The sequence below is a fragment of the Osmerus mordax genome, chromosome 18, assembly GCF_038355195.1.
Source record: "Osmerus mordax isolate fOsmMor3 chromosome 18, fOsmMor3.pri, whole genome shotgun sequence".
Classification (NCBI taxonomy): domain Eukaryota; kingdom Metazoa; phylum Chordata; class Actinopteri; order Osmeriformes; family Osmeridae; genus Osmerus; species Osmerus mordax.
Genome location: NC_090067.1, coordinates 2,013,678 through 2,040,902, shown reverse-complemented (window position 1 = coordinate 2,040,902; position 27,225 = coordinate 2,013,678). Strand labels below are relative to the sequence as shown.

Sequence of the window (27,225 nt, the reverse complement as noted above, 5' to 3'; positions counted from 1 at the left end):
GACAGACCTCTGATGATTTACACTCCTCTGTGTCACTTAGGGACTCCCCCTGTAGGAAGTAGGCCTGGCATCTACAGTCGATTCACAAATGTGTTTTGTCTGGAACCTCTCAGTTCAGTTTCGATATCCAAGGGTCGTTATCAACGTACACTGACCAAAATGCCTCAGATGCAATTGAAGAAAATAGATACAACCAATCCGAGCAACGAAACATTATCTTGGTTGTTTGCGAAAATACCTCAATGACACTCATCTGTACAGGCATCGTGTTGAACCCGCCCCATATCTGATAAAGCGTTGTGATTGGCCCGAAACTATACATGCTGCAGGGAAATCTGTTTAAGGGAGGGTGGCCAGACCCATCTGCCAGAGCAAATAAAACCCAAGCTCATAGATTGGTCTGGTTCCCAGGCGAGGCTGGAGTGACAGAGACAAACAGACGCTCACAGACGGACACAAAGTAGCAAAACGTCCCAGGTCTAAGTCTTAAAAGGGATGGCTGTGCGGATCTGGAGGAGGAGAAGGATGGCTGGTTTGGGACTTGGGGCTTGGCCTGGGAGGGGAGGGTGTGGTGGTGTGCAGGCTGGGACACTGGTGGTGCCGGGGGATGGGGGTGAGAGGGGTGGGGGTGCCAGGGCGGGATGGCTTCTGGATCTTTGTAAAGGCCTGGGTTGGAGTGAGTAACTGTGATGTAAGAGGATGAGTAATCCCAGTATGTAACTCTCTTTTTCTCTCTCTCTCCCTCAATGTCTCCGTCTCTCTTTTACCATCTCTCTCTTGGACTGTTTGCATCCTCTGATTGGTTTAGCATCTGAGTTCCATGGAGTGAACACAGTGCTCTGTAAAAGACAGGAGACACACAAACAGAAGTACTCTCTCTCACTCTCTCTCTCTTTCTCTCTCTCTCTCTCTCTCTCTCTCTCTCTCTCTCTCTCTATCTCTCTCTCTCTCTCTCTCACACACACACGCACACATACACGCACAAACACACACACAAGAACACGCACACACACACACACACACATACACAAGCCATAACATTTAGCATTCCATCACGCTTCCACAAATGGAATTGTACTAATATATATTTAAATATACACAGATGTATTTATGAAATCCAGAGATTGGTAGTTAGGAGTCAGAGGTCATATCAGGAGCAGGTCTGGCACAGCTTTCTGTACCACTGGACTCGTAAAAACCAGGCTGGGACTGTCTCCTTAAAGCACAGTACAAGAATTACACAGCCAGGATCAATCGAAAGCACATTCACTCTCCGAACTGCAACACACACACTTGCACGTGTACATCTTTAGTACACATATATGTGCACACACATACTCATTTATGTGTCTGCTGTAAGTACATTATGCGCCTACACTCACAAACACACACACACTCACAGGTGCATCTATTGAATACAAATGTGCCGCAACACACAGACACATTCCTAGAACAGAGGTGCTCTAGGTAGTAACCAGAGGGGCAGCTAGGGGCCCTCACACTGCTTCCATTATCCACAGTGCTCTGGAAGCTGGAACCCTTCCGCAGATTTACGGTTCTCAGCCCCACCTCCATCCCACCGCCCCCCACCCTGTCTGGGGCAGCGTCGAGGCCGCGGGCCCCTGGGCCCTGGAACTCACGGTGAGCTAGCTTCCTCCCAGGCAGCATATTGGCCACAGAGCGGCTGTAAAAGATACTCGCAGGCCCAGGGAGCGAGCCACTCTGAGTGCCAGACCCTGATGAAAACAGCCTGACTACAGTCTGGTCCCCCCACCATGGCTGTGTTTGTTGCTTATCTCCTAGACATGCCGAACACATTACGGTTTACGTGTTTACAAGCATTTCTTTGGGGTCCAAAAAAAGCTGTGTGGGTTTAGTATTCGTCAGACATCATCCAACACATACCAAACACACAAGGGCTATGTGTTTATTTGTAAACAGTTGAAATCGGCAATCATATTTCCCTTATGCAGCCGTGATTGTCTGACTTGCCCTCAACACATACCAAACACGATTATCGTCATCAAAATCAAAACATTCGCATTCGTTTGATGACAACCGTCTGCTGAGCAGCCGTCGCCACGGCTCCCAGTGAGTGCAATGCCGAGTCAGGGGCGGATGACATTAGCCTGGCTCTGCCCTCCTACGTACTTCCGCTCAATTTAGATTTTGCTTCTGTACTAGGTCTGGGAATTCGGCGCATAAGTCGGTTTTCTCAAAAAAAGGGCCAATCAGCGAACAGAGGGAGTGGCTCAGAACGATGACGTTGATGTTGTGTGCTAGTTTGAGTTGTAGTTCAGTAATGGCGGCGGAGAAAGATGCGAGCGAAGCCATTCATTCGGTCCGCTGTGGCAACGCTGCCGAATATCCAGAAGTTAAAGCTGGAGCAAGAACAATCTTTGCTAAGTTTTGTTGGTGGCCATGATGTTGTGGCCCTCCTCCCCACGGGGTTCGGGAAAAGTTTGATTTTCCAGCTACGGCAGCTAGCTCCGTGGTGAAGGAGTTGGCTAAGGCGAACGCTAGCGATTGGTTATGGCAGATCAGACTGGCTCTGGGCAGATCCAATAGTTTTAAACTTCAACAGAGTACCCGCCTTCAAGGAAGTTAACGCTTGTCAATGGAGCGATCCCAGACCCTCTGTACAAATGAAATGTACAAGAGTCTGGTTCTGACCAGGCTAGGGTAACATGGTGTTGCCTAACAACAACGTTGTTCACAGTCCACAGGTGTTCCAGCGAAGCAGCTTTCATTACCTATAGTAGTGTTTATTGGAGAAGGGGGGTATAAAATACCCTTAAACGTTTTTCATTTTCCTTTTTTTCTGAAGGCTTGAGCGAGCAATATAAACGCAAGGTCTAAATGTCAAAATACAGGAGACTGGAGACTTTGGTTTTGCAGTTTCTGTTGAGTGAACATATGGAGCTGTTTAGCTTCCTGTCTCTGACGCTGCAGGAATCTAATTGGTTGTAATTACCACATGGTTTCCTGAGGGAAAGTAAACAGAGATTAACAGTATTATGGGAAAGTTATAGGTACATAGGGGGCGACGGTTAGGCCACCCCTAGTGCTACATAGACTACACAAACACGAACACACATATCAATTATCGGTACTTAATATGTTGTTTCAAGGGCGTTCAGTCCCAGACTCCAAGTCCCAGCACACAGCCTGGTCAGGTGTAGGCTGACACACAGGAGACAGACAGACAGACAGACGTTGTTGGGAGAATACTTTTAAAACGTATTCCGTTACAGAATACAGAATACATGCCCAAAAAATTTAATTTGTAACGTATTCTGTTACATTACTCAATCAGAGTAACGTATTCTGAATACTTGGATTACTTGGATTACTTCCACATAGAATTGCATTTTATAATATATATAATATATTATAACATACCATGTTATCACATCATGGCCTACATATTTCATACACAGGAGGACTTGGCATGTAAGGAAACATAAGACAGTAGCCTAACTGAAGACAGTAGGCAGTAAGCTAAATGTAACTAAACTGCACTAACTGCACATTGAACTGCATACTACAAAAATCTAACCGCAGTCTAAGCTACCACAATTAGCTAATTTTAGTTAACGTTAGCTAGCATGTCAAACAGGGCTAACGGCTCTTGGGCTAGTAAATCAGCACTTTTTACTGGGGCACGTTTTACTGGGGCACGTGCCCCAGTAAAACGTGCCCCAGTAAAATCTAAAGTTTGAGTTTTAACTATTATTTTTTATACATTAATTTAGATTGATAATCCCGGAAAAATAAACGCAGTATCCCAATCAATGCTTGTAAAAGTGTTTAACCGAAAACACAAACGGATGCATGCAGAATTCCATGTTAGCGTGCTCTTCTGAGCTTGCCAAATAGCCACTGCAGCACGCACACAGAAGTCCAAGTGTCGGACTCGGCACACAAGTCAGAATTGAGGTAGGCTAAGAAAACATTACAAATCTAAAGATAATTTCTAAATGATAGGCCTGCTGATCATCTTATTTTTACTAAAACATAAAAACAATATTACATGAAGCTAAAAAAAAAACATCTATGCAAAAAATGCATTGAACTATTCATGTCCCTGCCAAAGCTGATATCAAACTTGCATCCCTGAACTGTTGTATAGTGGGTTAAGTAAGGGGAGTTTCTATAGCCTAGTAGTGCATTGTGCGCAGCAAGCTTGAAAGAAAAAAAAGAGATATGAATCAAGGGCCTGTGCCCCAGTCGAGTTTTATGCCTAACAACGCCTCTGTTGGGGCTTCTGGGAAATGCATGGAGTTGCCTTAATTTATTTAGAGTGTATAAACTTGTGAAACATGACAAGTATCGTCATGTAATCCATTGATTTCAACAATGTAACTGTATTCTAAATACCAACTATTTAAACTGGCAGGCAGGCAGACAGACAGACAGACAGACAGACAGACAGGCAGGCAGGCAGGCAGGCAGGCAGGCAGGCAGGCAGGCAAGCAGGTAGGCAAGCAAGCAGGCAGGCAGGCAGGCAGACAGACAGACAGACAGACAGGCAGGCAGGCAGGCAGGCAGGCAGGCAGGCAGGCAGGCAGGCAGGCAGGCAAGCAGACAGACAGACAGGCAGACAGACAGACAGACAGACAGACAGACAGACAGACAGACAGACAGGCATGCAGACAGGCAGGCAGGCAGGCAGGCAGGCAGGCAGACAGGCAGGCAGGCATGTGTTCCACAGTTCAAAACAGAGCAGGGACACATATACATATATCCTCCAGAATAAACAACACATGTGCTGCTGGGTTGAGACACTATTGGCCCATGCACACTCTGTGTAAATCACACACGTCATCTCCAGCAGGTCACGCGTAAATCTAGGCTCAGTCTGTCAGGAGATGTGTGCATCCCCCAGCCCTCACGCACACACACCCAAACACATACGTTCATCTAAACGTTCGGACATTGTATACACACACACATGCCAATACATATACACACAGACGCACACATCTAAGAGAATGGAGGTGGAGACAGAGAGATGGAAACAAGGAGATAGAGATAGAGGAGTGATGGAGAAACATTGAGATAGAGAGTAGAGATGGAGAGACAATGAGAGATAGAAAAAGAGAACAAAGCAGAAAGACTGAAAGAGAGACACAGAGAAGAAGAAAGATCAAAGCGTAGAAGAGCAGAGAGTGAGAAAGGCTGTGGAAGTGTGCAACATCTAGCCTAATAAGTTTGACCTCTGACCTCTGAGAACCTTGGCTCGGTGAACCACATCAGCATGCAGATCAATCAGACTGGACGACCCATGGAGACTCACACAGAAGCTCCCGACTGTCCAAACACGGCACACAGATGTGCAGAATCCTACACACACACACACACACACACACACACACACACACACACACACACACACACATCAGGTCAGCCATCAGTAGGGTCAGTGTTAACTAGGCAGGGCGGTTGGCTGGTTTACCGTCTGCTTGACATGCTAGGTATTTGTGAGAGGGGACCAAGACAAATGTACTGTAGTACACACACACACACACAGATGAATGTGTGTGTACATGTGTATGGTACTGTAGTACACACACACTCACACACAGATTAATGTGTGTGTATGCATGTGCAGCCTATGGTACTGTAGGTGGAGAAACAGTACACACTCAAGCCCAGATTTCCATGAATCGAGGTTGGCACGAGTGATTTACTCCAGGCATTCGTCAACCAGCCTCACGTTATTATGCTTCTTTAGTTAAGGGACAGTAGTGTTTAGTAGGCTGCATTTTTTATTCAAATTTCTGCTGCATAGATACGTGTTAGCCGACATGTAACAATGAAACGTTTTTTAATGAAAGCTTTGTAGCTGGTGTTGCGTGTGTGCTTGTGTGATCGAGGGTTGTGCAGGGGCTTGTATGAATGTCTGGGCCTGGCAGGTCATAGGGTGTGTTGTGTGTGTGTGTGTGGTTGTGTGTGTGCGTGTGATTGAGAAGATCAAAAGAGTTTGATGACCCCTCTGAGCTTCAGCAGCAATAAGATAATTACTGGAAACTGTTGTAAAATGCAATGGGAGAAGTTCCCATTCACACACACGCATGCACACACACAATGGTCTGTCATCAGAATTTAGTAATGACTCCTACCCCCATGCCAAAAAGAAAGACTACTGTAACTAAAGGAAAGAAATACCCACACAGTAGAGATAATAAATCTGTATTACCGAGTCAGAAAGGAGGGGATGGTTTAATGTTAGGAATGACATCATACACCAGAAACTCACAATCAAGAAATGATGTCATGGACATGTGTAATCTCGTTAAGCAGAGCCACTAATGAGTTTCCATCCCTAACAGCCGTTAGGGGCAACTGCTCAGTCTTTCTTAATCTCTTTCTCGATCGCTTTCTTCTCAATTCGAGTTTTTCTTTCTCTATTAGCATGAGTTAATTGGCATTAAACATTTCCTTCATATTATTGAAGCAACACTCACATTATGAGTTCTCTCTCCCCCCCCCCCCCCCCCTTCTCCCAGTTTCTCCACTGGAGGGCGTAGATGCACAACGTTTTCCTTCTTCCTTGCATCTGTAAACGTAAAAGAGCCTCGGACACCAGTGGTGATGTGATGGTCTGTATACTCAGGACTCCAGCGCCCCCTGTATACTCAGGACTCCAGCGCCCCCTGTATACTCAGGACTCCAGCGCCCTCTGTATACTCAGGAGTCCAGAGCCCCCTGTATACTCAGGACTCCAGCGCCCCCTGTATACTCAGGACTCCAGAGCCCCCTGTATACTCAGGACTCCAGAGCCCCCTGTATACTCAGGACTCCAGCGCCCCCTGTATACTCAGGACTCCAGCGCCCCCTGCATACTCAGGACTCCAGCGCCCCCTATATACTCAGGACTCCAGCGCCCCCTGCTGGCTTTCAACGTCACAGTTTAAGTGTGTTTTGATGGGTCAGTCCACCATCCTTCAGGTCAAACTGGAGGACTGTGTTTGACCATCTGGCTGCTGTGTGGTCAACACACATACTGTCTGACTGGGACCACAGAGTATGGAGACTATAGAGATTTAGTATACAGATTAGAATAGAGACTTAGAATACACATTAGAATAGAGACTTAGTATACAGACAAGTTTAGCGACTTAGCATTAGTATAGAGTATAGAGACTTAGTATGAAGACCTGTATTGAGATTTAGTATTGAGACTTGAGAGTATAAAGATGAATTTAGATATTTACAGGTACAGAATTTTGCTGTGACTTTACAGAGTTTCAACTCCAGTGAGGAATTTGGTGGCTTATATGCAAAAGAGTACTTGGTGACCTCTGCCTGTTGGAGTGTTGGGAACACAGTGACACGAGACTGAGTTGAAACTGTCACTCTTCTCTGCATACCAACAGAACAGAAGGAGAATAACAACATCCACACCAGAATGAAGCCTCTGTCATTCTTAAACAGAGTTACAGTTAACAATGAAACCTAGGTCTCAACAATGAAACCTAGGTCTTTTTTTAAATAAGATTACGGTTAACTGGAAGAAAGTCTTTGTCTTTCTTTAATAGAGTTACAATTACCCCTTCTCCCAGCGTGCTGGTAATTTATCTCCCCCCCTCCTCCATTTTGTTTCCCGTGCCCCACTAGCTACAGACTGTAACCTTACTCTTACTACCAACTCAGCGAGCTAGGGCCCTTGGGTAAATGGTTTACGACCCCACCCCCTCCGCCACCCTCTCTTATCTGTCCCCTCTGCCCTCAGCTTTACAACGGGCCTTTAACTGCCCCTATTACCCCTGCAGGGTCACACTCAGAGGAGAGTTATGTTGCCTGGTGAGTTCCTCCACGCAGCGATGGTCTTAGGCGGACGAGATCCCTGAGGAACAGTGGGTTCTACCTAGGACTAGAGAAATGAACCGGCCGGCACCGTTCTTCCTGTTGACTGCAGGGTCGATGTGATTCACCTGAGGAACCAACTTGTGGAGATGACTGCGAACTGTAGTTCACTGCAACCTGTGACATGCACAACTTTAGTTTTGAAGTCACCATACCAGTTTTCAGAACTATGCTGTCAGTTGTTACCTGTTCCAAAGGCTAGCATTGGAGGGAGGGGGTGAGAACCAGAAAGAGAAACTGACAAAGGGATGAGTGATGCATTTTTGTTTGGCGCTTTCTCCCTGATGCAAATCCTACGAAAGAACACCCAGATTGGTTCCGCCTTGGTAATATTTGCCTTGTTAATCTTTCGCAACCTCATTGCTGGGCAGCAGAGAATTTTAAAACAATCCACAACAACCGTCAAGCATCAAACAGCAAAAGGAAAGTATTGTTATTTCAACCAGGTATTATTTAAATCACTTTATTTATCAAATTCAAATGTTTGGTTTTTTCTACAAACATAAAAGGCAGCAGTTCAAACATTTCATGTATCAGGGAGAATAAAAGGTGAAATCAAATAAAAAAGTGTGTATGAAAATTCATTTTTAAATAAGAAAACAATATAAAAAGACATCAACTTTCCCTATTTACATCACTACTATAGTAACCACAGATTTGCATGCACAAGGTTGTGTATAGTGTGCACATTGCCTGGATGAACCAGATGAATCTGGGAGCTCATTAATTTGCTCTGGTACATGGGTCTTGCCACTCTCCAATTCTAATAGACTTCCACCTGGCAAAAAAAAGCCAGTCCAATCACAACTGTTTGTCTGATATGGGGCGATGTTAAAAACTATGAGTACAGAAGAGCATCGTTTAGGTATTTTTATGAACAACCCAGATAACGTTGGTCATATCTATCCAGTTTAGTCCAGCGGCATTTTGGTCTGCGCCTGTTGATAACACCCCTTGGAAATAGAAAATGAACAGAGATGTTCCAGACCAATACACATTTGCAAATTGACCTGGCGATGCCAGGCTAGTGTGCACATGCTGTGTGCGTGTGTGTGTGTTTGTCTTACATTGCTAATGCAGGTTGACTTTATAAAGGGAATGGTTCAGACAGGTCCAGTAAAGTAGCATTATCTCCTCTGGGGTAACTGGCCCTGGTAGGGGCCTTTGAACAATATAAAACAAGACAAAAATACACCCCCGAACACTATACGAAACACCAGAAAACAGATTCCTATCCAAACTTATTTTTTCGTAATTTTCATTCTCTTTGACAATGACATATCATATATTTTATATTAAAAAAGTTAAGAAAATCTCTAGACGGTATCTCACATGTTAACAGGACATTTCCTCTCAGAGCCTGGGACAAGGACACAGAGACAAGGTACCTAGACTGCACGCAGAGGACAGGGGAGGCAGGGGACCAGGGGATGCAGGGGACAGGGGAGGCAGGGGACCAGGGGAGGCAGGGGACCAGGGGAGGCAGGGGACCAGGGGATGCAGGGGACAGGGGAGGCAGGGGACCAGGGGAGGCAGGGGACCAGGGGAGGCAGGGGACAGGGTGCAGTGTTTCAGGCAAACACAGAACGACGACGCACAGCACATGGCTGGTAGAACCTAAACTGAGAAAACAAGCATCCAGCTCTGGTAGGAAAGAAAATCTGAGAAATCAGCTTGGTCAGACAGACCGTAACCATCCCAAGGGGCAGGAGGATGTTAGAAAAACACTAACAAATGGAAACTAATATATGCAAAGCAATATTTGTGGCTGAAGGAGATATATGTTTTGTCTGTAGTCGGGACAAGAATGACACATATTTACACCAACACAATCATAGTTAAATAATATTAGTCCCCCGTTTCAAATCCAGACAGCACAAAAACAAAGTAGTCTGTTCTGATGACTGGCATCTTCACCGACTGGAATTTTCAACTGAACAATCTGACACAAATATACACACGCGAAACTATACAAAGTCATATTGCCAAAACATCAGTCATATTGAAAACAAACGTGTGCAGTATGCTCTACTCTCGACCTGCATTAATTTATAGGTATTTGTGTTCTAGAATGTTCTGATGCAACAGTATCTCTCTCTTTAAGGGCAGTAAACTGCTTCTTCTGAATGTGGCTAGGGTGCATATATATATATATATATTAATATCAAGATATTGTTAATTTAAGGAGTCCCAAAGAACTAGCATTTATTTTTAAGTTAAGTTGTTACTGACGTCCAAGTTTTTATTCCATTAATAACAAATTAGTCTTGAGATGTTAGCCAGATTGTTAGCCGACTACATCTTAGCATAAGACAAGGTGGCAGTCTCCTCAAATCCCTGACAGTTTCACCACAAACGACCCCTTCGGCTGGCCTTCACCTCCCCCTCATCATCCCCTCCGTCCTTTCTCCTGCGCTAGCCCCTCCCTACCCCTCTCAGACTCCGCCCTCCTGGCTGATGTAATACTCGGCGGGCCGCCGGCGGACTGGGAGCGGCTGCCGGGGGGATGGGTGATGGCGTCCCCGCAGCGAGGTGTGGTTGCCGTGGTGATGGCTGGCCGGAGGCGGGGGCGGGGGGTCGCGGAGGGAGGGGGGCACGGCCGAGGCCTTGATGGGGATGATGCGCGTGTCCATCACCTCACAGTCCACCTGCATCATCATCTCAATACCCTGGGACGAGTTGTACAGGCTCTCTGGAGGACGAGAGTGATGGATGAGGGAGAAGATGAGAGGGAGAGAGACAGAGAGGGAGAAAGAGGGGGAAAGAGAGGGACAGGGCAAGAGAAAGAGGGAGGGAGGAAGAGAGAGTGACAGAAAGAGTAAGGGAGAGAAAGAGAGAAAGAGGGGGAAAGACAGGGAGGGAAACAGTTCAAATAGAAGATAGTGTAATTCAGCTTCTCTCTAAACAGCCACACACAGTCTACACCAATATAAAACAGTGTTGTACACTGTAACCACATATATTGTTATAGTTATACTGTAACCAGTAAAACTAATGTGCAGTTTTAAACGGTAACCACATACATTGTTATAGTTACCGATATAGTTACTGAGCTTATAGTCTCATACTGAAGTTTAAAGCTTTATTTGACATTTGTAACAAGAACATTCTTGGTCCTGCTCCTCTTCAGTGTCCTAGCGGTCCCTCCTAATTATATATCTAATCTTACAGGAATACTGTGAGCATTTAGTCCTGTAGCTATCATGTGTGCATATATAGTCTTAAAGTTTTACTGTAAGCATATCTAGTCATATAGTTATCCTATAAGCATATCTAGTCATATAGTTATCCTATAAGCATATCTAGTCATATTGTTATCCTGTAAGCATATCTGGTCTTCTTAGTTATCCTATAAGCATATCTAGTCTTCTAGTTATCCTGTCAGCATATTTAGCTGTGTATACAGTGTGCCCCTCATGCGGTCATGATGGACCAGAACCAGGCTCACCGTTCACAGACATGGCAGGCATGACCAGCGACATCTTGGGACGGGTGGTCTTGTTGTGGCTGATGGCCGGGAGGAGGAGGTGGTCCTGAGAGACAAGAGGGAGGAGGAGAAGGAACATGAGAGGGAGGGGGGGGAAGAGGAGTTTTAGTATAAGGAGGAGGGGAGTACGAGAGTTTGTAAGTATCTTACATTTACATTACATTTACATAGTCATTTAGCAGCCGCTCTTATCCAGAGCGACTTACAGTAAGTACAGGGGCATACCCCCCGAGGCAAGTAGGGTGAAGTGCCTTGCCCAAGGACACAATGTCATTTGGCACGGCCGGGAATCGAACTGGCAACCTTCCGATTACTAGCCCGCTTCCCTAACCGCTCAGCCACCTGACTCCCATTATTAGGTAGAGCAGACTCAAGTCTATCAGTGGCCAACCTCTCAACCTCTTACCTGATCTGTGTCAGTGACTCAGGGTGACAGGATTATCTAGTTCAACTGGCTCTTTTCACACTTCCGCTTTCTGACAACAAATGTCCCCCCCCCACCCCCTCAGTTTTCGTCTAAGGGAAAGTTGTGGAAAGACAGGTCTTTTTTCTTTTCTTTGAGTAGGCACAACGATACGCATTTGCTATCAAATACATTTCTGTCAACGGATGTTTCCCTGTGGAGACGGCATCCGTTCAGAGCTCCAAGCAGGGTCTACTCCACACAGGTGTTCTGTGTTGGTTGGCGTTTTTCCTTCTGCTGCTCGTTTTTGGACGTTTGTTTATGTAGTTGTCGTCTCACCCTTCTGAAGGAGACCACGTAGAAGGTGTCCTCTCGGCGGTCAATGGCGTCCAAGAAGTCACTGTAGCGGACCTCGGGACCGGGGAACACCTGGAGCTGACTGTTAACCACACACACACAATCGCAGGGGGTCAGAACACAGAGACTACAAATATGTCTGGTTGATTAAAGGTCTTGGAACTCTCCTACACGTTAATATAAGGTATATATTTTGGTATATAAGCAGGGCAGGCTCCCTCTGAGAAGCCCAAGGTGGCTGATGGGAGATGTAGTCCTTCTTCATGGTTACCTTTCTATTGAACGATGGGCCTGAATGGGCAGATATCTGGAGAAGTTGGTTTTCCTCAGCTGAGCTGCTTTCTGTGTGAAAGGGAAGTGAAGAAAAACAGAATTGAATATAAACAAACAAAAACAACATGAACACACACACACACAGTGACTGGAAGCCTTAGTCCTAAGGAGGCCTTTCAGTTATAAACCATGATATTGGACTGTGAAACGCCGAATACTAAAAGGTGAGTAACGGGATGCAATCGAACCTGGGCGATCTTGGCCTTCTTGACTGTCTTTGGTTTCCCTCCAGACTTCTTTCTGTCTATCTGGTGCCTGTGGACCCAGCCCCGAAGTTCATCAGCCAGCCTGGGGGGGAAACAGACACACAAGTCAGACTGAGGAGGCCAGCTGAGGAGCTACACCAATCAGATCAAGGTTGGCCGTCACACTATACTCAGTTCTAACGCTGCTACTGAATGTTAATCTCAGAAAGATATTTGGAAGGAAAAGTCAAGCAGGACTATGATATCCATAAGTTAAATATTTTGTAAATATGTTTTGGACAGTTTTGGCATGACAGCACAGCATAATATGAAAGGTGATTTATGTGGAACAGGACAGTGGTTAAACTCATACTGATTATGAGAAACTCAATACTGCCAACTGTCCAGTCCAGATGGACCCGTTTGATGAATGAAATGTGAGAGTTGGTGAGTGATGTTGAACCAAACTGTTGAAACATGTCGGTATTTACATCTTACATTTAATTCACTCAGCAAACACTTTCATCCAAAGCAACATAAAAAGCATACAGAATGTAGAGCAAAAAATAAAAAAAGGTGAATTTGACAAACTCCTCAAAAAAAGTTCGGAAACGTTATTTCGGTCGATTATTCCTCCCCTTCAATAATACCAATTGGTATTGTATTTTATATCGTTGGAAAGCCTGATTAGTCACCTTTACAACTAGGTACAACTTGTAAGGATCGTGCATTCGTGGAATGAGAAACACAGCTAACCGTGTGGGTAGCACTCCTTAAAAATGTGCCAAAATCCCCTGCAATATATTTCTGTTGGTATTCACTCTCGTTTTGAGCTTCAAGTGGGATCAGCTTGGGCGTGCTGTACATGCCAGAGTGACCAACGCAAACATGTTGGCTGACTTGCGACAAATCCTGGTTGAGGAATGGGATGCCATCCCACAGCAGTGTGTGACCAGGCTGGTGACCTGCATGAGGAGCTGTTGTGGCTCCGTATGGATCTTCCACACGCTCCTGAGGTCCCTGACAGTGTAAAATGAATAAAGTGTAAAACTGGCCAATATGTGTTGTTTTTTCCCCTTACTGTGGGAGAGTGCAATCATCCAATCCACCAAGCAACTCAAAACGAGAGTGAATACCAACAGAAGAATATTGCAGGGGATGTTGGCAAATTATTTTGGGCCGCTACCCACACGATTAGCTGTGTTGCTCATTCCACAAATGCACAATCCTTACAAGTTGTACCTCGTTGAAAAGGTGACTAATCAGGCTTTCCAACTATATAAAATACAATACCAATTGGTATTATTGAAGGGGAGGAATAATCGACCGAAATAATGTTTCCGAACATTTTGAGGAGTTTAGTTCTAACAGTATTTCACTGGTATAGCTCAAATGAATATTTGGCAGGGAAGCTAGAGTGAATATATTCCGAGCTTTTGTGTCCAAGCCAGACAGCACCTTCCCTGTACCGGGGTGTGTCACTCCCCCCCAGAGGCACAGCCACACAGGTGTGAAGGCAGAACACTGTTACCCCCTGAGGGCCCAAAGGGCACAGGTGTGAGAGAGGGGGAAAAACACGAGCACTCATTTGAATTTTGCTTTCCACAGACTGGAAGGAAGGGAGGGGGGTGGGTAGGAGGTGGGAGGGAGGGAGTGGAGTGGGAGGGTGGAGTGGGAGGGAGGGAGTGGGGAGAGTGCATGAGCAGTCGGTAATCAACAAAGAGCATCAGTGCTCTCGAACCACCGAAATACTGTTTGATTTCCTGCTGTACTTGCCACATGCACTATGTCGCTTTGGCGTCTGCTAAATGAAAAAAGCGTGAAGGAAAAAGGCAAACGGAGGATGGTTTCAGGTCGTTTTGAGGAAGCACACCTGAGAGACAGTTGTTAGTTTTGAAAAGGAAGGTTTCAGGGCGGCAGGCAGTAACGTACCTGAGAGACTCTGAGCGGTTGAACTGCCTGCAGTCGTTGGAGGTGAAGTAGCGATCGAGGTCCTGCAGCACCAGGTCCTTCATGTCGCTGAACACGTCGCTCAGGTTCCTATGACGCACACACACACGCACAATTCATCAACATAAATCTTCATCTGTTTCACACTCTCTGCAGTTAGTCAGCAATGTGGTTTGCTGACTAACTGCAGCCAGCTAGCGTCGAACGTCACTCACCTAAACTGATATGGATCCACAATGTCTCTCTCCACCTCCCCTCCCTCCTCCTCTGGGTCCATCCTCTCCTCCACCTTGCTCTGCTCCTGGCTGTGGGCCTGCTCAAATTCCAAGAGACGTCTTCCTGTGTAAGGGACCACCCCTTCCTGTAACCCGGTCCCCCACTTCCTGTCTGGGATACTGGAAGCCCAAGAAAGGAAAACCATAGAAAAAGTCGAATTGAGACAGCAGTTACACACGCCGATCTAAAAACGAGTGAGGAAAAAATATATATAACTAAAAAAAGTGAGAGTAATTCCTGGAAAGTATTTTTTTTCTTTCTTTCAGTCATCAGTCAATCAGAATCAGAATTCGGTTTATTTGCCATGTATGTTATACAAACACGGAATTTACTGTGGCAGGGAGGTGCAAAACACTAAACATATACAGATCTTAAATTAAGTAAGAGTACAAAAGTTTAACTATTTCTAAGAACTAAACAATCTAAGAATACAACAATTTAAATATAAAATATATATAAAAATAACAATAGAATGAGCAACGTGAATGGTCAACATGTGCAATCGGATACAATGTAAGAGTGACGATGCGTCCAGGGGAGACAGACGCCTGTGTTTTGTGACATACCTGACGGGTCCGAAGCTGAAGGTGATAAAGAGCAGCACGGCCATGACACACACGGCCCTCTTGTTGTTCGCCGAGTCACTGCCCTGGAACGCACAAACGAGAGAGTTCAAATGCTGTTAATCTAGTACTGTGCTCTAATCTAGTGCTCCAACTTCCCTCTCTTGTACTCCTTCGCTCACCTCCTTTTCCAGACTCCCCCTTCCCCTCTACTATTCCGTCTTCCACCTGCCTCCTCCTCCTCCTTCCTTCCCCCCCCCCATCCTGCATCTCTCCCTCCCCCCCCCCACTTCCTCCACCCCCTCCCTTCCTACTCTACCCTCTCACCTTCCTCTCTTCCCTCAACTCCCTCCCTCCCTTCTCCCCTCCCCTCCCTCCACCCCCTCACCTCCTTGCCGGTCAGCCTCTCCCTGAGGGCCTGGTTCTCCCTGCGGAGGCGTTCGTTCTCCTGCTGCGCCTCCCTCAGCTGGCCCTCCAGGTTCTGCAGGTACTCCTTCTTCTTCTTCCTGGACTGGCAGGCCGACTCCCGGTTCTTAATCATACGCTGCTGCCGCTTCAGAACCTTCACCTGGCGGCACCAACAAAGAAGAGGCCACAGCTGAGCACCAACGAAGAGGAGACCTCGTTCTGGGAGCCGAACTCTGTGTTTATCAACCGTCTCAGGAAAAGTGCTGAGTACGGTTCTAGGGTTAGTGACACTGTTCTACTGTCTTTTTAATCAAGGAAGGATCAGAAAAAAATTATAATAACAGCACACTGAAATGTGTGCTGCTATTCTAAACCTTTGGACTTTAAAGGTCTTAGTCAGGCCATCATTATGTTTCGACAAACTGTAACAGCGGCATTACTCGAATGTCATATACAATTTCATTTCACTTATTAAGCCCATAGGAGCACCAGTAACAATGTTCCGGAAGTGTTGCTTCTTAACATATAAGGGAACACGACACATCCTTCTGCCCTACGGGAGTCTACAGCATTCAGCTAGGCAGCATGGAAAGCTATATCAGATGTCAGAAGTGGAACTATTTATTTGAAAGGGCGTATTTTCCTGTGGCTGACCGTCAACTGGCCCACTTCCTCAATTTAAAAGCATATGATTGGTGTAGCAAGGGCCAATAAAATGGCTTTTAGAATCCCAGTAGAGGAAGAGGAGGGCCCGTTTGAGAGAGCTGGAGGCGTGAGGGAGGGAGGATTTCGATGAGTAAGGCCAATAAAAGCGTCTGAAATCTGATGGACAGCCCGCTCACGTCAAGGTCATTGCAGCTACTTCCTGGCAGAGAGGTTGCTGGGACGATGGGCTTGCTGGAGGGCGGAGCCGGGGGGCTGCCGCAGTGGGGCATCGTGGGAGAAACGGGCTCCATCTTGACGATGGCCGGAGCGGAGCCCAGACACACCGACTGGGCGAGGACTACTGAGAAGGAGACAGGAAGAGAGACATCACCACACACGTTACAGGAGACAATGTTGAATAACCAAATGCTGTTTGTCTGGCTGACAGGCTGGCTGGCTGATTGCCTAGCTGGCTTTGTGGTCAGAGAGAAAACCAAACAGTGAAAAAGGGAAAGCAGACAGGTTTTGTCAACAGTTGGCTCAGTAACAGAAAAGGAAGTTGGAAAGTGACTGATAACTATTGCTTGACAGATCTGGAATATGCAGCTGTTACAGCCATGACAGAAACTACACACAACTAATGAGAATCAATAAAGATAAACTGCAGCCTCTCAATCCCTCCTTAAATAGTTATGGATCTCCACCTTGATTAAGCACAACTTTATTGTACCATAATCTAACAGGCATTCCTTCTCCTTGTGGAAAGTGCAGTGTTTCCTTTAGGATTTGTTTTTGCAGTGGGGGCAGGTCTGTCCAAACAAGCCCCCCCCCACCCCCCCCCCCCCCCGCCCCGCCCCGCCAAAGCAAAGCAAACCCTATATTTCGGAGCAGGTTAATGTAATGATCTAATAGCTAATGTAATATTGCACATATTTTCTTCCTATTTCCATAAGCAATAAAGACACCTTCCACTCAAAGTGTGATCTAAATGGCATAAATGCTGCCAATTAATAATTGAAGTAACAACTTATTGTAAATGGTCAGTAGCCTGGTCTATCGATTAAGGTAGGCCACTCTGAAGCATGTACACTGCCTGCTTCATTTGATCTTGATAGGCTAAGCATTCTGTAGCAAAAAATAACAATAAACCCACTATTTATGAATTAAAACTACTTCAGCATAATAATTCACCTAAAATACAAACGTGAGCAAAGGCAGCAATAGCTATCGAATCAACAGACAAGTGCAGTTTAGCTAGCAGGGGAAGAATACAAACAACGAAAAATCACCAGTTAACTTAATTTAAATTGGCAAGAACTATAGACTAATACAATAACAGGCTTAAATAAACTGACAACATAAGTTATACGACTTACAGTTCTCAAGGACGCACACATGCAATCTCAACTGCGGTGTGAAGCGCATGTCCGTGCTATTCTCCGACATGCACTCTAACAATTTCTGATACCGTGGCTGCAGAAATGTAGCCGTGGCGGGCCACGGCTATATGGAAGTGACACTGAAGTGCATTGTATTAGAGTAGTGTGCGGGGTGGCAAGGCAGGACTTACTAATATTCATTAAAGAAGTGCTACCTGATTGGTCATTTGAACATTCTGGCTCTAACACGGTCCGCAACTGTCAAATCTGGTCTGCTTGTGTGTGTGTGTGTGTTTGCTTATCAGGTCTGGTCCAGCCTGTGTTTGTACTGATCATGTCTGGCCTGTTCTATGTATTTGCATGTGTGTGTGTGTGTGTGTGTGTGAGTTCTGACCGGGCCTGGCCTGCTCCATGGTGGGGAGGCCCTGCAGGATGAGGGTGCTGGCCGGGCTGGGAGCCTGGGGGACGGGTAGAGCCGCCACACACACCGGCCGGGGCTGGATGGCTGGCTTACTGCTCACGATGCTGCACGCCTTCACAGAGGACACCACGGGCACTACTGGAGACACAAAGGAAAGGGGGGGGGCGTAGAGAGACACAGAGAGAGAGGCGAGGAGGAGGGTGAAGAAGAGAAGATAACAAAACAGAGCGAAGAGAAAGGAGGACAGGATGGAGTGACAAAAGGAGGGAGAGAGAGAAAACGGGTGAAGGGAGGACGTGACACGGTGACGAAGCCGCGTTTGTCCATCCTTCCTGGGTCCTTCTGTCCCATCAGTCAGACCTGAGGGACAGCACCCTAGCCTAGTCTTACCAGTGGCCTGCAGCGATGTGTCCAGACCAGGGGGGCCGGGGGCTGGGGTCTGGCCCTGGCCTGCAGAGGCCACAGTCACCTCCATCGCCCCCAGAGGAGGAGACAGCACATCCCCAAACATGTAGGGAGGGGTAGGGGGGTTCTCCCCTTTAACTGAGATCTGGAGAGAGAGATAGAGGAGGAGGAGACAGGGGGGGGGGGCACAGTTGGTAATAACTAAACGCATGATGAAAGACAAGGTTAGGACTCAGCAGAGGTGAAATACCTTTTCCCATATACATTATTTAAGTAGGCGTACAATATGCATGCTCTGTGTGCATGAGGGTAGGGTATGGCTGTGAGAAAATGAGTTATTCACTGACACATTTCCATTATATTTTCCAGACCTGGGAATCACCATATTTAGATTCCCTCATATTTCCAGATTTTGGTGACTCAGTTGGTCGCACTCTTTTGTTTTGGTACAGCAGGGTATGACATTGCATCCTAATACATAGTTGTCTTATTTTACATACACAAAGATTGACTATGATGTCAGATTTGTCAAAAGACGAAACATGATTACGACGAACAAATTAGATTTTTTTGCACAAATTAAACAACCGAGAGTTGAACAGAAAACTGCGAGCGCGGAGCAAAACATAGAGAAAGGCAAAAAAAGCCCCCATTCGCGAGAGAGTTCCTGCATGGAAAACTCTGTAAGGTTCTCACAGGTTAACTTGAGTTCTGCTCGCACAAGTCAACATGACTTTTGAGAATTTGAGGGCGGAAACCAAGGGAGGGCACTGGCCCGCGTATGATTTGTCACTTTCAACACCTCTCAACCCTCTCCAGCGACATAAATCTGACGCCTTGATCTGTGAACAATGGAGGCAGACTGTAGCCCTGCATGTATGTTGCGATATCCCAGCGGCGGGGCAGTTCAGCAGTACTGACCTGGGGGTCGGGGGTCATGGAACAGTCAGTGGCCAATGAAGACGCAGGCGAGGGAGGCTCCGCCTTCACCTGGAACACTGACACCACACACGCGGCCACAATTGGCGCGCGCACACACACACACACACACACACACACAAGCAACCATGAATATTAGACAAAGTTCAGTAAGCACAGCATTTTTTCATGTCCCTTTAACCGTTCACATGACTCGACTGGGACAAAACAGTGGTTGACGTACACATGTCCTCGGGTAAAGGCTGTGTGATGGTCATCTCGTCCTTCAACACAGGGAAGTCCCCTGGAGAGAGAGAGAGAGAGCGAGAGAGAGGGAGGAAGAGAGAGAGCAATGGAAACAGAAAGAAATAGAGGTTATGCAAATGCTCCACCTGTTGTTGTCCCACTAAAATCACTTCTGTCTCGATTACTCTGGAATGTGTGTTTCTGAATTCAGCACGTTTTATCAGACGGAGGAGCGCCCCATTGGCCGTTGAGTCGGCCTGCCCACCTGTGAGGAGGTTGTCGTCCAGGTGTCTCCATGGCGATGTGGGATTGTCAGGATCAAGGGTCAACACGAGGTTGTTATCAAACTGAGAGCGAAAGAGAGAGCGAGAGAGAGAGCGAGAGAAGTGAAAGAAATTAGGCCAGGGGCTGGATTAGTCAGTAGGTCGATTTGGGCCAGGCTAGCAAGCCGAGCGACAAGTGTTCCAATCAGTTGGCCTCTGACCGACAGACAATTAACCTGATTAGCAGCTGGCATGTCTCAGACTCCCTCTGCTACCATAGTTAATCCTGGCCACCCACTCACACCCTCACCATCCAATATAGCTGCACCATCCAAAATACCCCATCCTATGTCTGAGTGAAGGACTACTGTTTATTTAGGGCATAAAGTATGTTTCTTTTTTACATTGGTATGATGATCCATTTTCTGAACTAGTGAGAAACTGGATCTTCATGCACATCTTTTCCTGTTAACATAGCCTGCAAGTTACATTTACATTTAGTTATTTAGCAAACGCTCTTATCCAGAGCGACTTACAGTAAGTACAGGGACATTCCCCCCGAGGCAAGTAGGGTGAAGTGCCTTGCCCAAGGACACAACATCATTTTGCACGGCCGGGAATCGAACCAGTGACCTTCTGATTACTAGCCCGATTCTCGAACCGCTCAGCCACCTGACTCCCCAGTCAAGTTGCTGACTGGGCTTTGTATGAAGCCTGCTTCAGCACCCAGATCACACAGAGTTCAAGTTACACTAACACAGCCACCGTGTGTGTCTGTGTGTGTGTGTGCGTGCGTGCGCATGTGTGACACTTTCTTTGTCCTTACCGATGTTTCGTATTTCAGTCCTCTCGTGTACTCCCCCTCTTCTCCCTCCTCCATGCTCTCACACTGGTACAGGCAGGCATCTGGATGTGCACACGCACACACATCCAAACAACACACAGATGCAAACACAGATGCAAACACACACCATAAAAAGACAGACACACCAGACACACACAGACACAGCCATTAACGAGGGCCTCTGTATGTGCCATTAGCCTGTCTGGAGACGTGATCTTGGCATCGGCTTTCCTGCCCAGAGTCCCTCAGTTGGAACCAGGTGTGTTTATTAGTGACAACAACAAACAGGGCCCTGTCTGCCATCATGGCCTCCTCCTCCCTTATAGGGACACACAGCACACACCCCTCTGCTAAAACATGAGTGCAGGCTAATGCTAATGTATTTACATGTAATGTGAGCATATACCTGATTGAATTTGATATCTGGGCTACTCTAGGAAGACACAAATTTGACAACTGTGTTGAGAGGCTCTAATTCCAACCGTGTTGCTTGCGTCCGTTGCGTCCTTACTAGCGTCCGGCTTGGCCAGCAACCCAGTTGTTACTTTAGTGAGGCTACTTCTCAACATACTAATTGTTAGAATGAGGTGCATTCAATTATTGTTGAAGATAAACCTTGCAAGATGGTAGCTCTCCTGGAACGGAGCCAGCCTGTGCACACTGGTAACTGGAATTGTTATTGTCTCAAATCAGGGGTCCCTGCAGTGCCTTAGATAAATCATCGCCTTGACCACTAGAGAAGCCAAAACATGCATCCCAATGGATGAAACAATAACATCGCAGATACTAGAATCAGAATGTTAGGAGATATAAATGATGGTGATAAAAGGTTATTCCAAACAACACCTCGGAGGTTTAGTAAACTTCGTTCCTTCTTAGCGGCGATATCAACATGTTGTTAGATTGGGTTGGGGGGGATTCTTGCGCGATTGTGTGCAACACCGTGGAAACATCAAACCCGGACATACCATTCGGGGGCCGAGAACACGCGGACAGAGAAAACTGATCTGCCATAGATCCGTATTGGTGACATATCCGGGTTGGTTTGCTGTCCGTACAATGTAGCACGCACACACACACACCCACACGAGAACCTAACAATTCACCTCCATCCCTGTGCTTAAGATTCTTTCAAATACAGTGTTATACAGTTATTGTTTCCTACCTCTAAAAGGGAAAATAACGTATCATTCGCCACCTGGTCCCAATGGCGTATGATGATGATGCTCAGCTGCGTATGCTTGCCCGTTACAATGATAGCCAAGCCAACCGATTAGTTAAAACCGTCTGATGTTCCATTTGATGTTTATATAAGTAGGATACTTGAAAGTGTCACTCACCCCAGTCTTCGCTTGTCAGGAGGTTATCAGCGAAGAATCGACTATCCAAATCAGACAGTAAATCCGCAGTCATAGCCACAAAGGCGTATGTTTGGAGAGGGGGTGCGATATCAGCGACTTGATAAATAGGCTATCTGAATACAAGAATAGAATCAGTAACTAGTTACAACGAATCCTTTTCGTTCTGCAAAAAATCAATCCCAACTGAGCATAAAATAACATCTCTGGCGTGAGATATATCTTTTTTTATTTGATTTGTTTCATATTGTTCGGTCCTTCGCACAATCTCGCATATGACATACGGACAAGGAAACGTATTTTTCTGCTTGGTCCTGCCCATTTTCTGAGCAGTAACCAATGTGAGGAATTGCATTTAAGATCGACGTCCAAATCTGTCAATAAAACCACAGAACGGTTCTGGTTGGCTATAATTTAAACCAATTGACACGAGTGCTCTCGGACAAGCGTTAGAAAGCTGATTTGGCCCAATGATAAGTGATCACTTTGAATGATGGAAAAACAGTCCAATAGTCTGCATCTAAATAAAAACTACAACGTAATTGACAAGCTGGCACACCAGTCAAGTCATACCTTGACTAACAATTGTTTCATAGCACATGGATCGATTTGAAAATGCTATATTGATACATGAATCACATATTACTTAAGTGTGGGAGGGAAAATAAAGAGAGAGGTACGTTTAGTTGTCACTTTACTTGAAAGTTTCACTAGTTTTTCCATACTTTTCAGCTATGACCTTGGGCAAAATATTCAACGTTTCAGCTCTGGATGCCATGTTACATAATATCTGTCGGGTGCATGCGAGGACAGTGGTCTAATCCCCCTGTGACGTTCATTGTTAGTATCATATGCTGCATATGGTTGGGACCGATGGTAATCGACAGTATCAAAAGACACTTCATTGATTCTAGACTTAGAGGGGATTTGTGAGAGGGGTATGTGTAGCTACACTGTACTCCTTTAAAAAGTCATGGGTGTCCCGGGTGAGGCAAACCACAGGATCATGATGTCGTCTCTAGGCTACTGGTGCAGGAAGAGTGAAATTGCGCCTACCTGTGACATGGTTTGGTACTACGCCACTCAACATAACCTGCATCGACTTGACCTAAATTCACAGTTGGTCACTTCCGGTCTGGAATTAATGACAGGATCAAGGCTCTCAAGTCTCAAGCGTTCACCGTGAGCCAAAATTTAAATAAAAAATTCACGCGAGACACACATTTAAACCAGTTCACATTTGTATTTCTCACGCGGAGAAGAGATAACTTGTCGCGCAATACAATTAATGGACGAGGCTCAGGCATACGGAGGGAAGTTTTTTGCCAGGTTGATAGCTGTCTCGAGTTATACAGAGTTAAATGCCACTTACCAGCCAATCAGAAACACCAGCAACCCCTCCCCCCCATACACACACATACACCTTTTGACAAAGCTTGAGAGCCCTACAGGAATCATTCTATGAGACTCAACCAGATTCAACCAAGAGTTTTTCTTACCACATACTGTGCAGAACTGTACATGATGAATCAGAAGTAGGTCACAAGGCCTCATGCACCCAGCAAGCATCATCTAGTCCTTGTCACTCCCTCTTGGCCCCAAAGACCTGAGAGCACCACAAGTCAGAGTTCTAGCCAGTGTGAACAAACTCTCTTTGAATAATCATGTCCAGTTTTCCTTGGTCTCATCTGTCTTCTTTATCTGGGTAAGTAAACGTACATGTAAGAGAATGTATAGATCATGTAAGCCTTGTCAAGGGAAAATCTATGTTGAGGAAACAAACCTGTACAGAATTATATGTTTTCGTAATTTGATTTCACGTTGGTGCTTTGACTGCATATGCATTGGTGCATTGGTCAGATCATGGATAGACAGAAATTATTAGATAATGTTGAAATGTGGATGGGCATTTCAAGCGGAAGTATTCGACAATCAAAAATGAAAGAAATTGTAATTTGAAGAATTTGTAACTACCTGAATTTCTTTTGCACAGCTAAGAGGTATTGAAAGGACCTGCAGTCCTCAACTGACACTAGACAGATCACCAGCACTGGTATTGTAAGATATTAACATCGGCCTTAAATGTTTGTATTCTCAATTTAAAACACTCACCATCATAACCATATTAACACTGCCATTTCTCTCTGAGGTTCACCATGTTTTGGATTAGTTTTTAGTTTTGGTATCATTACACTAATGTATTTAACCCTTGTGTTATCTTCGGGTCATTCTGACCCATCATTGTGACCCACCTTCGTATTGCGACAAATTTACCTCATACAAAAACAAAGTGAAGCATTTTCTTTTAACTGTCGGGCTGTCTCAGACCCCCCACATTGGAATGGTGATTTTATTTATATTTTTTTTGTATTGGGTAAAATTGGGTAAACACAACGATGGTTCGTTATGAACCTTTGGGTCATGTGACCCGAAGGCAGCACAAGGGTTAAGTGTATGAAGTGAATACACACACACTGATCCCAAGCATGGAGTTCTTTATTGAAGGTTTCTAAAATAAAAAAACCTAGACTCCTGAGACTCCTCCTCTTGCTCATCACCATCAGACAGGTCTAGGGGTGGGGAGAGGAGGAAGTAGAGGAGACACTAGCAGTTAGGGGAGATACTTACAAATCGACATCAACATTGTTAACTCCTCTTTTAGAAAGACATTTCCACTATACTCCATTCTTCTGTGTGAGTCAGATGCGTACGTCTCCAGTGAACCCACCTGTTCTCCTGCCACGGAGCCTCAGAGCCGGCAGTCTCCTGGTTCAGTTGTGGAGCTCCTGGACCCGCTCTGCCTGACTCTGATTGGAGGATGTGTCATGGCCAAGACCATGCCCAAGGTCTTTCCGAGTATGTTTTCCATGCCCCGGGATCCCTCTGGGAACACACAAATACGCTGGTTCAGCTGAATAATTTGACCTTAGTTTAACAAAGAAGTATTAGACAGGCACTGTACATGTGATGTATGAAAAAACTAGAATGGCAAAATTAAAGATTTTACGATAACTCACCAAATAATGTTTTGGTTTTTGGGATGGCAAAATAATCTGAAAATGTAAAGAATAATGACCTTAATAACATGGCAAACCACATGCTGTCTGCGACGCAGTCTGGCCACGTCCACCTGGCGGCGCTCTTTCCGCCTGTCAAGAAAACCGGTACTGTGGGGGGGGACACACAGACCCCAACGTAGCCATCTTTTGTCCTTACAGTCCTGGAGGGTGTTACCTGTCACTCATAAGAGAGTCCAGCTCCTCCCACTCTTATCATCTGTCCCTTCACGTGTCTTTGTTCTCTGAGCAGCTTTTTGCAGATTTCAGACAAGTCATGGAGGACTTCCCTCTTGTACTCTGGTAGACAGGCTGACACACACACACACACACACATACTAGTTACTACTAATCCACAATGTTTTGCTTCTAGCGATATGAAATACGTTGTGTGTGTTACCTGCAGGTCTCAGCTCCTTCCTAACAGCTGGGGAAGGTTAGGGTTAGGGTTAGGACTGGGACTGGAGCCCTTTAGGAGAACACTTCTAAAAGGAGGGGAGAGAGACATCCGTTTCTACCCTTTTTCAGACCATGCTCTCAATAGGACGTTTGTGGTTCATGCAAGCAGGTAACTTACAGACGGAGGGTGGTGGTGGGGCGTCTACTATCCATGGTGGGGGGTCTGGGGATGAACTGGGGGGCCCTGTGTCCCTTCTGGAGGGTGGGGATGGGGGGTGAGAGCTCCCTGCACACCTGCAGATGGACAGCATGATGGGGATCATTCGAATATTTCTGTTTGTTCATATCTTTCAAGTTTCAAGTTTTTATTGTCAGGTGCACAGACCAACACAAGGTCAGACTGGGCACTGAAATTCTTGGGACAAGGCAACCTGGCATAACATAACATATAAGTACTTAGAACATATATTACATCTATGATAAGCTAAAATAAAAAAATATTAAACCTCCTAAATATTCAAAATAGTATGCAATATACGATACACTATACTAGACCTCTAATACACATAATGACCTATAGTAACCTTATAGACCTATATTTGGTCAGTGACATTTCACAACAATCAAATGACACTGAATCTCACTGCCCTACCAAGGACCTACCAAGAATGAACACATACTCTACTCTCTCATAACAAATGACTTGTCTCTGGCGTTTAAAAAGAAAGTATGTGCGCTTTTGACTTCAGCATTTACAACTTCCCAAGTTTTGAGTGCACACAAAATGAAACACAAGGTTTTGTCGCGCTCTCACCTCTTCGATGCGGGCCTGTTTCTCTTTCTCATAACGCGTCCTCAGAAAAGCAATCTCCTTCTCCTCTGTCTCTATCTTCTTCTTCTCCTCCTCTATGCTTTGCTCCCCTACAAGGAAGATCCGCTCCTTGTTCTTGTCCTTTTGCTGTTGCAAGAAGAAGACCAAACTTAATTCCACTAATAACAGCCGAGTCACAGGAACGTGTTACACTGAACTGAAATCTACCTTTAAATCAAGTGTTTATTTTTCACACCACAAGAATCAAATTCAGAGATTGTTCAGAATGAAATAGATGCAACTGTTATTCAAGAGTGGGCGGTCAAAATAACATACGTTGTATACTGTATAGTAGAACACAATGCATAAATCCCTCTTAGCCAATCAGTGCCCAGCTGACCTCCATCTCCTTCAGTTTCCTGATCTCCTCCTCGTGAAACACCCCCTGCATCTGAGCCCTCTGCTCCACCAGCCTCCGCTCCTCCTTCGCCTCCTCCAGGCGTAGCCTCTCCCTCTCCTCTGCGTCCTTAAGGCGCTTCTCCTCAATCTGGGCGGGGCCCGAGGGGGGAACAGTTTGTTATACAACATAGTGTACCTGCCTGTGTGTTTGTGTACAGTACACAACATCTTTCAATGCAATGGCTTC

General features: G+C 45.7%; 3 protein-coding genes across 4 annotated transcripts in view; 1 reads left to right on the top strand and 2 right to left on the bottom strand.

The window, feature by feature from the left end:
- Positions 1–8,325: 8,325 nt before the first annotated feature.
- Positions 8,326–22,585, bottom strand: atf6b (activating transcription factor 6 beta). 2 transcript variants are annotated; one of them, XM_067256322.1, is made up of 17 exons: positions 22,296–22,585; positions 20,938–21,017; positions 20,114–20,195; positions 19,847–19,906; positions 19,606–19,682; positions 18,670–18,829; positions 18,253–18,417; positions 16,677–16,840; positions 15,815–15,994; positions 15,430–15,512; positions 14,803–14,982; positions 14,570–14,677; positions 12,641–12,740; positions 12,391–12,461; positions 12,102–12,201; positions 11,321–11,405; positions 8,326–10,564 (listed from the first exon to the last, which is right to left on the bottom strand). In XM_067256322.1, exons 1-17 carry the CDS (start codon positions 22,366–22,368, stop codon positions 10,308–10,310), a joined length of 2,025 nt encoding a protein of 674 aa, XP_067112423.1. In that variant the 5' UTR covers positions 22,369–22,585; the 3' UTR covers positions 8,326–10,307. The 2 variants fall into 2 exon arrangements, with proteins under 2 accessions (XP_067112423.1, XP_067112424.1); XM_067256323.1 differs by having other exon boundaries at positions 16,677–16,837.
- Positions 22,586–24,717: 2,132 nt separating this feature from the next.
- The window catches only part of LOC136962113 (uncharacterized), a 77,463-nt gene continuing 74,955 nt past the window's right edge, over positions 24,718–27,225 (top strand). Inside the window, exon 1 of the mRNA XM_067255768.1 lies at positions 24,718–24,758. The gene's annotated coding sequence lies outside the window, so the exon portion shown is untranslated. The remainder of the gene's footprint in view (positions 24,759–27,225) is intronic.
- Positions 25,943–27,206, bottom strand: LOC136962447 (centrosome and spindle pole associated protein 1-like). Its single transcript, XM_067256233.1, has 4 exons — positions 27,195–27,206; positions 26,980–27,126; positions 26,583–26,726; positions 25,943–26,062 (listed from the first exon to the last, which is right to left on the bottom strand). Exons 1-4 carry the CDS (start codon positions 27,204–27,206, stop codon positions 25,943–25,945), a joined length of 423 nt encoding a protein of 140 aa, XP_067112334.1.